The following is a 12,154-nucleotide window of genomic DNA, read 5'->3' as shown; positions in this document are numbered from 1 at the left end:
CTCCTGTGAGCTGACCCGTGCCGTATGCGTTGTAGCATACCAGAGGACTAGATCAACGCGGTTTCCTGAACCTCGAGTGTTCAAAATGAGCCTTAGCGTTTCTGTAGAGAGTGGGGGTGACCCAAGCGCAGCTTGACCAGATTTGAGCCAAGCACTTTCCTTTTTGGCCAAGTCAAAAAAAGATTTTTTTTTTTTTTTTTTTACGTGTCTGCATCTACCAACAAATGCAGCAATAATGTTTCAAATGTGAGATATCTCAGCACAGTGATTAACCTTCAATCACATATCATAGTGGAACAGAAATATGAACAAACCGTTTCACTGGAGTTCAAATGTTTGTGTTCTTCTGACCTGATATCTTTGTTGTACCTGGGGTTGGAGAAGTCTTCATCACACTTTTATGGAAAATGGTGCAAGGTCTCTCATTTAACTCCTTGTCCCTCATTAGTTTAAGGCTAAAATCCCAAATCTTTGGAAGCAGTTACTACCCTGACACTCATTTAAAAAAATCATCTGAGTATTGAGGCAAATAGTCAGCCTGTCTGTACACGTAGATGAGGCATTTAATCATGTTTGTCATGTTTTTGTAATCATGATCAGAATCCATTTAAAAATCCCTGTCTTTTTTTCTTTTACATTTCTGTAAACTATCTGCCCATAATGGATTTGGCTCCCATTTACTTCAATGGTTCCCTCTTTTTGTTTCGTTCCACACTATGAAAGTGCCATGTGATTTCCCCACTGTCCTGTTATGTCATTTGCACCTTGTCTAGTTGGATCCTTCATGTGTGTCGCACTTTGTAAGCATCTCTTCAGGAGTTGGAAAAGGTACGAGGATTTGACGTGTTCTTTTTTTTACAAGATTACTACTGTATTTTGGTGTATGGCATTAACAGTGATGTCATCAAGACATTTATTTTCCAACACCTGTTATATATTCTATGGAACAAGAATATTTTTATAACTTAAAGCAGTATTAGAGGATGAATAAAATGTGGTCTTATGTTTAATGTTAATGCTGGGATAGTTATCACCCATGTACATTTTTTTTCTGTAACATTGCTGACAGTTTCTAGTCCTGTATATGATCCTTGCTTATGCCTCCAGCATCAAGGGACCGGATGCCTTGTAAGCTTTCAAGTGATTAAGAGAAATTAAAGTCTAATGCAAATTTACTTTGGTTTGTGTTGGCTGTTGGATGAGTACCAGGTAATCATGTTGGAATGTAAATATACTTTGCATTTCAGTGTAACATGACAGACTCAGTGAAAGGCATGCCCTCTTCTGGTTGCAGATAGTACATACACAACTTACATCCATACATTACAGTGAAACTGTGAATTTCACCAATATTACACTTACTAGAACTATTTATGATGGAGCACAATTCCAGTTGAGGAAACAAAACTCCCATCGACATCCGATGTCAGTGAATACCTCACAGCAAGTTTTATTTATACATCCAAAAACAAAAGATCAAATTTTATCACACTATATACAGATATTACATACAGTGTTTATACACATATTACATAATTTGTACACAAGAAAAATATACATAAAAATGTAAACCTTTGTATACAAAAAAATACCTTAGACAAATTAAACAAGGACCAATAACAAAAGGTGAGTAGAATATTATTAGCTCATCCTATCATCTTTAAAAACAGTAATACAGTACATTCAATGAGTATAGGAATTTCTCAGCAATCTCTGAATTCAAGCAGTTACAAGTGCCTACAGAGCCCTGTTCATTTTGATCTTTAATAGTTGGGGGGGAGAATGACCTGTGCAGTGAGTAATCTCATGCTTGGTAAATAGCCTTGCTTGCTCGAATTCAACATTTCAGACCACCTAGCCTAATTCCTCGAGGCTGTACATCTAGACAACAACATAAGTCATCGAGCCAAAACTGCAAGCTAAACTGGCTGCTCTGGTAGCGTGTACTTTAACATGTTTCTTTGGAACTGGGAGAGAACGAGGCCTTGGCTAAGCAGAACCTGGGGCGTTGTTACCCTGACGACGCTGTGGACGTCCTGGTCAAAAGGACAACCAGAAATGGGACAACAGCTGATCAACAGTCCTGCGCGCAGACCTACAATGTAATCCAAACAGATTTTTGGATACTGGTAATCTTCTTAGTAAAAAAGTATGAAATGCATATAGTTAAACCTAATGCCACCAAGGACCAAGCCGGTAGTCACAATCAGGGGACGATGTTGGTGTTCCTGCACTCGGCCGAAAGCTCGTCTTCACATGCAATCCCAGTCTTTCAGAAGCCACAGCTTGCTACGGTTTAATAGCTATCAAAAATACTGTCCTACAAGACATTTTGCCAAAACGTAATGACAAAGTGCACACAAACATTGATCATTCCACGTTTAAAAGATTCCAAGAATTTTGATAGCCATTAAAACAAGACAGGTGTTCCACAAAACGCTGGTTCCACCACAAATGACAATATTTTTTTTCCTTTTTAATTTTCAATCCACTGCCACTCAACTCACCAATAAAACCCAACGTAGGGAGATTGCTACTCTATGAACATACCCAATACTCAACAATGTCTGAGAATCTGTCCGTTTCTATAAAATCCTACCAGAACTCATGGTTGTACTGTTTTCAAGAGGAGTTCAGAAAACCAGAGAGGGACAAGCTGTCAGGTAGATGGAGCTGAATCCTTATTTCCCCCAACCATACAGTTAAACAGAGGGACCCCAGTTACCATGCACCATCGACCCTAAAAATTCACCTGATAAATCGAGCGTTTGAGTTCCACAGACAGCGTTATATCTCAGGCATGCTCATTGCACCAGTTTACACTGTGGCGTCACACTACCACACAGACAGACACAGACAGACAGACAGCAGACAGGAGGGCAGAACACACACGGCCGTATACCAGAACACACACGGTCGTATACCAGAACACGCACGTCCGTATACCAACTCATAAACACGGCTAGTGAAACCCTACTTCCTCTTGGTCGGTTACCGGGTAGGTTGGTTCTGATATAAAGACAGGCCCACTCCGTGTCGCTCGGCCTCAGGGTTCCTGAAGGAGAGAGTTCCTCTCTCAGAGGGAGAACATGGGCATGCACGTCCCTATAAAAGGCCATTATGACATCCCGAGCCCAGCGAGGGGCAGAGGGGAGGACACTTGCCCCTGGGTTTGGCCGTCCTCACCCATACCGTTACACCACCCCTCGTCCACCAGAGCTGTGTAACGCTACTCCGCACGACCCAAGACAAGATGGTCTGACCTGGTCAGTGGTCTGCTATAGACAGTCCAGTTTGTAGAAAACAGTTCAGCCTTGTTTCAAATAAGGTTTATGACACAAGAGTTATACAGGCCCAAGCATATTTCTGACCCACATCAGTTTGGATTACATAGTTAAGATACAACTAGTGGAGACCAATACATTACATTACAATACTGTGACAATAGAGTATGTCATGAGTTTATTGCTTTCAGTATCCAGATTTACCTTCAAGTTTCTAAATAGGCCACCTATATTAGAGGTCCACAACCAATGGTGAAGTCAAAAGTTCTGTTGAAGTTTCTGAGTAACCCAATAAAAAGAGCAAATATGTACAATATAAAAACTGGTGTTTTAAAAGTTGTTTGGCGATTTCTGTGTGTGAGAAATCCAGGAAGGTGGGACTTGACTTGACATGATCACATCTGACAGAGGGGGGTCCTCTGCCCCACTAAGGGTCACGGTCATTCATCCTCACAACTAGAATCTCTGTCATGGTTAGTAGTGAGTGGAGCTGTGTGTGTGTGTGTGTGTGTGTGTGTAACCAATGGGAAAAAAGAAAAATGCAATGATCACACATATGAGCAAGGCAGGATATAGTTCATGGCTGTTAGACAGGACTAAAACTGAAAAAAAACAAACAAGGAACAAAGAAAAAAAAAAAAAAAAAAACAGACCACTGATTTGAGGCTTTGTCATTGAATTCTCCAGCACTGTTTCTGTCACTGTGATAGGAATCATCTGTCTGTCTAAGGTCCTTCCACCAATGTTTGTCATCAGACCAGTCTACTGGCTACTGGGTCCCCTGCCCCCCCACCCCCCGCCCAGCTACCCCACCCCACCCCCACCCCGCTGTGTACAACCACCAAGCAGCACGCGGCCCGGCCAGTGGACTCAAGAGAAACGACCTGTTCATACCGTTAAGCATGAGGTTGCCAATTGGTTTCTAGATCAATAAAATCACCCAAGGCCAAGAAAAAGAAATCTGAGGTTGTGCAAAATAGTGCACCGTAAAAAAAACAAAAACAAAATAGAAATAAACCTACAAAAACATTGCACTCTCGTCACAGATCATGTTGGGCCGATCATTTTCCAGAGCGAATTGGATCGTTGAGCGAGTCCACTGGCGAGACCCGCGCGAGGCTGGCTAACTCAGTTGCTTTGCGGGAAGGGGGGCGTGGCGCTGTTGGCACTTGCAGCGGTCGCGCTGGCTATGGAGAAGCCAGTGGGGGGCGCCGTGGAGCTGTGGCTGGGCTGCACGTCCTTGGGGATGCCACTGTGGGAGGCCAGCTGGTGGCCGAAGGCCGCGCTGAACTGGGGAAGCTGCTGCTTGGGTTGGGTGGACGCCAGGATGTCCCGGGGCGAGGGCGCAGGAGCGCCGGGGGGAGAAGTCAAGCCCGTCAGACCACTCTGGGGCATCGCTGAGAGGGCGGCCACGGGCTGCAGGGTCACGGAGTGGCTGGTGGAAGGGGGCGTGGACAGAGAGGTGGATATGAGGTGACCCTCCGGTCCGACGAGGTTTCCATACTGGGTGGGGTCCGTGAGGGGCAGGGGCAGGTTGTTCCAGGAGGGGCGCGCGGGGGCCGGGACCCCGCTCAGCGGGCCCTCCAGCAGGAGGGGGGAGTCTGTCTGGAAGGAGCTGGCGTGGGGCGAGGCCATGTGCTCGCTGTAGGGGGATGGCACGTGCTCGCTGCTGTACTGGCCGCCCCGCAGCGGGTCGCCCGGCCCCTCGGGCTTGGCCAGGACGTGGGGAGGGTGCGTCCGGGGAAACGTCCGCTCGGACAGGGTGCTCTGGATGAGCAGGGTGCTGGAGGCGGGGCCGGTGGAGGCCGAGGTGGTCAAGCTGGGCCCGGGGGCGGGCGTCTGGGCGGGGGTCTGGGCCGAGGGCGGCGGGGGGAAGTGGCTCCCGGCCGAGTGCAGCAGGTTGTCTTCCAGCTCCAGGCTGGGGAAGTTCCCACGGCCGTTGAGGAGGTCTCCCATGCCCCCGGGCTGGACCACGGGGCCGGGGAACACGGCCAGGGCCCGGTGGTCCACGGCGTCGGCCGGAGCCAGCTCCCCCATGGACGTCAGGCACACCAGAGAGTCTGGGTAGGAGCCCATGGCCTGCAGCGCTCGCACCAGCTCCTCAGCCTCCTCCGTGGTGGGGAGCAGCTCCCCATTCTTACCTGGAGACACACACACACACACACACACACACACACACACAGCTCACATCCAGAGACCCCTCGTGGACCAGCCAGCCTCTCTGCTTAGTGGGAGATCCTCTGACTGACTGACTGACTGACTGACTGAAACATGCAAGTAGATCCATCTCACAACCGAAACACTGAACTTCCTTTCGTGATCGACATCAGATCAATAAAGTTCACGTGTCGGTCGTGACAGTGAATGGTGGTGAGGCACATCAGGGTACCTTCAAACAGGTCAAAGTCCTGCAGGTCGTCGGGGAGCCTGGGCAGAACGTCTGAGAAGTCCTCCTGGTTGAGCTCCAGGTCATGTGGAATGTCCGCCATGTCGTTGGTGATGTCATCAGGGAGCTCGTCGGTGCTCAGCTCTGGGGTGGAGGGACTCCTGCAACAAGTTCACACCGTCAGGAGGACTGCATGGACAGCACACACACACTACCACACATACCTGCAACAGCACACACGCATCAACACACACACACACACCTCCACCATACACACCCCTCCCCCACAGTAGGCTGGAGCTCTGGCTGGGCTGACCTGATGCTGGTCTGAGTGGGCGTGGCCAGGCTGGAGGAAGGCATTCCCAGGTTGCCCTGGGGCAGCGCTGGGGGGATGGGTTTCTGGGGGCGGCGCGGTCCTCTCCTGCGCTTCTTCTTGTGTTTCTTGGTGAGCGCCGGGGGCTTGGTCTTCTTCCGGGGCTTCCTCTGCTGCTGCTGCTGGTGCTGCACTCGCCGGTTCCCATCCCCTCGCAGGAAGTTGTCCTGCAAGGAACAAACCAACGCAGTGGTGAGTCACTAACATCTGAGAGAGTTACTCCCAGAGAGAGAGTTACTCCCAGAGAGAGAGTTACTCCCAGAGAGAGAGTTACTCCCAGAGAGAGAGATACTCCCAGAGAGAGAGATACTCCCAGAGAGAGAGATACTCCCAGAGAGAGAGAGTTACTCCCAGAGAGAGAGATACTCCCAGAGAGAGATACTCCCAGAGAGAGAGATACTCCCAGAGAGAGATACTCCCAGAGAGAGATACTCCCAGAGAGAGAGAGAGTTACTCCCAGAGAGAGAGAGAGTTACTCCCAGAGAGTTCGTCCCAGAGAGTTACTCCCAGAGAGTTAGTCCCAGAGAGAGTTAGTCCCAGAGAGTTAGTCCCAGAGAGTTAGTCCCAGAGAGGAGTTAGTCCCAGAGAGAGTTAGTCCCAGTAATAGGTACTCCCAGAGAGAGTTAGTCCCAGTAATAGGTACTCCAAGTGCATTACTCTGAGGTACTTTCAGTAGAACCCTGAGGTAGCCTTGATTCACGCGCCTACAAACAAGATGGTGGCGCGTGGTCACCAACGGACAGCGGAGAACTCACCATCTTTTTGGCGTGCTCCTCACAGAGCGGCGTCTGGTGCGTGATGTCAAACACAGGGATCGAGCATTGTTGTCCATCAGCAAATTTGGCTGTGCAACTGGAGAACAGCTGCTGGAAGCGGTTCAACAGGATGTCTACAAAGCACAGTGAAGGAAACCAATACAGCCACACCCCTCACACACCAACCCATACATCATAACAACCAAGGGTCAATGATTAATCCTCATTACTGGCTCCTGTAGGTCTCTCGTACAGGCCTTAGTGTGGGTGAGCAGTGTCTGGGAGCAGAGGGAAGGATACGCTGGAAGCAGTGTCGGGTGAAGGGCAGAGCTGGGCTGTGGCAGGCGAGGCCCTTGGTGCTGCCAGTGCAGATTCCTGTCTCTGGATCCTGCTGCCCCAGTGAAGCCACACTGGGGGGGGGGGCAAGAGCAGCACAGCGTCAACAATCCCTCCGATCCACATAACCCCACTACAATCATCCTCCCTGGCAGCTCTGGAACCACCACCATCAGCCTACTGCACACAGAGGAGTTGGTACTTGTACAGCACTTTTAGTCTTGCCTATCAAAGACCCGAACCTTGTGAATAGAATAACATTTAATTCATTTGGCACTTTCATCCAAAGCGACATGCAAAGTGTTCATGTAGAAAGCACAATGGAAAATCAAGGATCAGAAGTGCCTAGCTCTGGCTAACAGTGTTCCGGTTGTCAGTCAAGGAACGGTCTGTAATTACCAGACACACTGCAAAGTAACCACAGGCACTACCAGGCACAGCGGGCGATAATAACATCTCAACACCAGTATTATAGCTCAGTGCAGCAAAAACATCAAATCCAAAACGGGCATCATTAACGGATCGGGGGGGTGGGGGGTGTTACCTCGAGGAAGTCCTGGAGGCGTTGTGTAGCTCCTGGATCAGCTGCCCAGCGCAGTCTGGGTCTTTACTGGCAGCGTGCAGCAGGGCCTTCCGGAAGGCGTGGCGGTATCTCTTCTGGCGCATGCTCGCCCTCTCCTGTCTGCACATGTGCTTGTACTTCTCCTGCAGGTATGAGCACAGCCGAGCCAGCCTTGTCCGCCGCGAGCAGCCGCCCTCCTCCTCGGACCTGGTTGCACCCCGGGAAAAACGCGATTGTTGAGGATCCGTGGGTTGGTTGTGTGTTATGGTTTGTCCTGTGCTGTGCTGGGGTGATGGAGTGACGTGAACGCACCCGTCCTGCAGGTGGCCTCCTTGTAGCCGCCAGGAGGCCTGATATGGTGGGACCCTGTCGGCCTCCTCGTCCTCCTCGCTGTCCTCAGACCAGTCCAACCCTGCAAGACAACCAGTTAGTCCAGCCACAACAACTTCCTGTCAAGTACACTAGCAAAAGATGGACCTGGGGGTCAGATGGCTGAGCGGTTAGGGAGTCAGGCTATTAATCATAAGGTTGTTGGTTCGATTCCCGGCCATGCCGAATGACGTTGTGTCCTTGGGCAAGGCACTTCACCCTACTTGCCTCGGGGGGAATGTCCCTGTACTTACTGTAAGTCGCTCTGGATAAGAGCTTCTGCTAAATGACTAAATGTAAATGATATCACACAGCCAAAGCTAACATACAATACAAGGTCAACATTGCTGACCGTCTGTGTGATGTGTGTGGGTGATTGCGTGTCGATGAGTGTGTGTGTAGGGGGAGATGGAGGCACCTAGGTGAGGAAAGAGGTCTCCGTGCTGCTGATGTCTTTGGCTGCAGAGCTGCACCAGATGCTGGAGCCTGGCGAGGCAGGCAGCGGGCGGTGAGAAGACAGCCGGGCGCATGGCCACCACGTGCCGCTGGGCAGGAGCCGGGTCCCAGCCGCCGGGGGGCAGGGGCGAGGCGGCGAGCAGGCTCTTCCTGCCCAGGGAGGGCCCAGGGGGCTGGGCCGGGCTGGGGGCCGTGTTGGGAGGCAGCCCGGCTGGCAGAAAGGTGGGTGTCTGAGGTGGCGCTGGATTGCATAATAGTCCCTGCTGCTGTCCTGAGAGGACGAAGGAGGGCATGGCGGAGTGCTGTGGGGGCTGGAGGAGTCCTGGCGGCTGGCGGGGGAGGTGGGGCTGGAGGGGGGAGGAAGGGTGCGGCCGGGGGGCGGGGGCGGGGCTAAAGTGCTCTGGCGGGGGCTGGAGAAGGTCCGTGTCATGGTGGAGCTGGAGTTTCTGGTTGAGCACCAGCCGGCTTTGCAGTTTCTTCCGGACAGTCGAGCCCTTCCGAGGGGGGCCCTCCTCCCCGTCCGTGTCGTCCTCGTAGAAGGCAAAAGGGTCCAGGAGCTCCCCGTCGGAGGGCAGCAGCAGGCGGGCGCAGGGCGGGGAGGGCGGCTGCTCATCCAAGCCGTTGGGAACCTTCAGAGCCAACGAGGGCACGGTTATGTTGAGAGCCACCGACTCCAGGTGGTTCCTCGAGCGCATCTCTTCCAACGCCTCGTGCTTCTTCTTCCGTTCCTTCTTCGGGATGAAGCCGAGTACTTGCAGGTGGCTGTTACAGTATCTGTAAAAAATAAATAAAAACATTTAATGTTTTCGTACGCAGCAGAACTCTTGTGTCGATTGCAAGGAAGGCGGAGAGCTCACCTGCGGTCCTCTGCCTGGGGGATGGGGTTGGTACATCGTTGGCTGTTGTACTTGGCCACATATTCACATTGCTTGAAGGGGGCCGTCTTATCCTCCAGGACGTGACGGATACAGAAGGCATAGCCATTTAGCCTGCGCTGCTTGCAGAGCTTAGGGCTGTATGAGCACAATGGCTTATTGTCCACCTCCGAGAAGTGTATGTGTTTGCCCTCATACATCACGTGACTCTTGTCCTTGAGAACATCAGCTGATGGGGGGGGGAAACCAGGAAAAACCGTGAGTCTTGCATCACCAGAACTAATCCTAGGGACTAACCCCTGTCCTTCACAGGAAAACAGGGTGGACTAGTGTACAAATCAACTTTCACAGCAGTGTTCCAACAGTATGGTTAAAATGAGAAAGGTTTTGCTGACAAAAAAAACTGTCAATCTTACCTACACTTTAGATCTTTCTGTCCACCTCCTGATCATGCCATGTACAGCTACTATCTTGCTTGCATAAGTTGTGTTTGTTGTTACCAAATGTTTCTTTTTCGTTTTTATAAAAGCATCTGTCTAACTGCCTAGTCTTATGTCTCATCTTGTTTTGGTCACTTCATCAAAACCTTATTTGCCACGTTCTTCGTCTGAATTCAGAAAATATATCTTCCACTGATGTATACTGAATATATTACAAGGCTCAGAATGCATACAAATAACTGTCAAACTAACTGAATACTTGCGGAGGATGCAAATGCTGTCAAACATCTCAGGCACTGTTAATCTGATAGAGCCACTGCATTAGTATGTGTTTCACGATTAAAACCACAATTTAAACAACTTTGTTCATTTGAATAGTTGCATGCAAGCACAAACGTGTACGACGCTCAACCACCCCAATCTCCTAGTACTAGATGTGGGTGAAAAACCAGCTAACCAGTCAGAGCTAGCTACCTGTAAGTTGACGTTGTTAAAAAGCGAAACCAAAAATGTGCAAACAATGTATAACGCGAACTAGTCAGTAGAGTAAGAGAATTATTGCTATAGTACTGTGCACACACAAAAAACTATTTATAAACAGTGGTTAACAACACTTTTATGATATGTATTACTAATTACAGCTAGAACGCCCAGGTGCACCTGATGCTAACGTTACAGTTGTGTCAACTAGTAAATGCATTTGGCTTGTAGCTCGCTTATAATTGTTCATTATTTGTCAGCTACCAAGCCTTGCTAGCTACTTATTAACCTAACGGAACATTCATGAACTGAGTAATGTTCCCCATTTAAAAGACGGAGACGCCACAAATACATTGCACTAATGTTAAACAGCTAAAACGTGACTGGGTTTATGGCAATAAGCTCGCTAGCTACACAGGACGCTAAAAACACGAAAAGTAGCTAGACTAGCGGTCCTAGCCAGGAAACGGAAACATCAGCAAATTACTTTCTAAAATATTTATTATGAAGCCTGTATGCATTTGCGATATACTGACATTTATTTTAAAAAATGATTCGAAATTTCTTTAACTAATATGATAGCATTGTATGAGTATAAAACATGATTTCTGGCCAATATAGTTTCAAACAAAGGCGAGGGGGCCGTAGAGGCCTGCTTAACCAGTAAAGGGCCTTCAAAACAATGTTACCCCCATGTCATCTGATCTTTTTCTAACGAAGAAATGTACACATTTATGTTGGCAGCAAGGATACAAAAAAATATCGCGACCTTTCTCGTAGCACTTATTTAATAATCCGCATACATACCATCTGGTAGGTTCAAACATCACAAAAACATTTCAACGAAAACGATTCTGTAAGACGGAAGGCCGCACAAACCAGGGGCCTCGGGTAGCAAAGCAGACCGAGTAGTCCTGCTCCAAAACCAGGTTCATAAAAAATTTTGTTCGACGCTGTAAAGGCTCGGCTTACCTTCAATTGGTATAGGCTGTATAAGGTATTCACTCCGGATAGACAGTCGAAACGTCTATTCGATACAGCTTGGCTATATGTGCATCGATATTCGATATTTTAGGATCCTAACATTGATATTACTCGAATACAGTATGACTTCATATACTGATGCATGTAAATATAGATTATCCAAGGCAAATATTAGCAGTTGGAAGCTGCTGGGGATTTTTGTTCAGTCCACAGCAGACTCCTCACAGCACCACTACAGGCACTGCGGGGACATGACAACGGTCTACTGAACAACAACAACCTCTTCTACCATATTGGAAATTCAACTTTGTAATAGCAACAGCAGTGAAGAAAGGCCACAAAAAGTCCTGGGTAGGGTAGTATGGTGCAGTCTGACGTGAAGATTTGTTGCAGTTCTGTACACCAAAATAAATATGAACATTACTTTAAATATATCAAGCTTGCAATTGCTAGATGTCCATCTCGACCTGGCCATGGTTAATATATCATGTCATTCCTTATGAATGAGTTTTCAACACTGATTCCAGTGTTGCTCTTACGTGCTGAATATACTGGGACAACTAGCGGAAACAGTTATGCTTATTTAATAGATATAACTTAGTAGTATTATAACGCACTAAAATAAGAACAGAATTTAGCAGCCAAATATCAATATAAAAAATAATGCACGTTTTACCTATTGATTCGATATTTGTTTATCGACTTGGGAACATTAAGAAAAAAGTTAGTTCCTATCCTAATAGGCTAGTTCCTCTATTGTGAATAATACAAAATAAATAGCCTAGCCTATATATGAAAACGTTTACTTCAAAGTTTGGGATATTTTACTGACTTTACTAAGACTTTATTCAGCA

The 12,154-nt window shown here is 48.3% G+C and overlaps 1 protein-coding gene across 3 annotated transcripts; it reads right to left on the bottom strand.

The window, feature by feature from the left end:
• Nucleotides 1-4,113: 4,113 nt before the first annotated feature.
• Nucleotides 4,114-11,715, bottom strand: ino80da (INO80 complex subunit Da). 3 transcript variants are annotated; one of them, XM_067255761.1, is made up of 10 exons: nucleotides 11,289-11,715; nucleotides 9,379-9,625; nucleotides 8,484-9,295; nucleotides 8,009-8,108; nucleotides 7,679-7,903; nucleotides 7,099-7,208; nucleotides 6,799-6,932; nucleotides 5,987-6,210; nucleotides 5,674-5,831; nucleotides 4,114-5,425 (listed from the first exon to the last, which is right to left on the bottom strand). In XM_067255761.1, the coding sequence occupies exons 2-10, from the start codon at nucleotides 9,594-9,596 to the stop codon at nucleotides 4,413-4,415; spliced, it is 2,994 nt and encodes a 997-aa protein (XP_067111862.1). In that variant the 5' UTR covers nucleotides 9,597-9,625; nucleotides 11,289-11,715; the 3' UTR covers nucleotides 4,114-4,412. The 3 variants fall into 3 exon arrangements, with proteins under 3 accessions (XP_067111862.1, XP_067111843.1, XP_067111852.1); XM_067255742.1 differs by having other exon boundaries at nucleotides 7,679-8,108; XM_067255751.1 differs by lacking the exon at nucleotides 11,289-11,715 and adding an exon at nucleotides 9,813-9,830 and having other exon boundaries at nucleotides 7,679-8,108.
• Between the last annotated feature and the right edge of the window lie 439 nt (nucleotides 11,716-12,154).

Source organism: Osmerus mordax, chromosome 2 (genome assembly GCF_038355195.1).
Source record: "Osmerus mordax isolate fOsmMor3 chromosome 2, fOsmMor3.pri, whole genome shotgun sequence".
Taxonomy (NCBI): Eukaryota; Metazoa; Chordata; class Actinopteri; order Osmeriformes; family Osmeridae; genus Osmerus; species Osmerus mordax.
The sequence above is the reverse complement of the archived record's forward strand: the minus strand, read 5'-3'. Positions and strand labels throughout refer to the sequence as shown.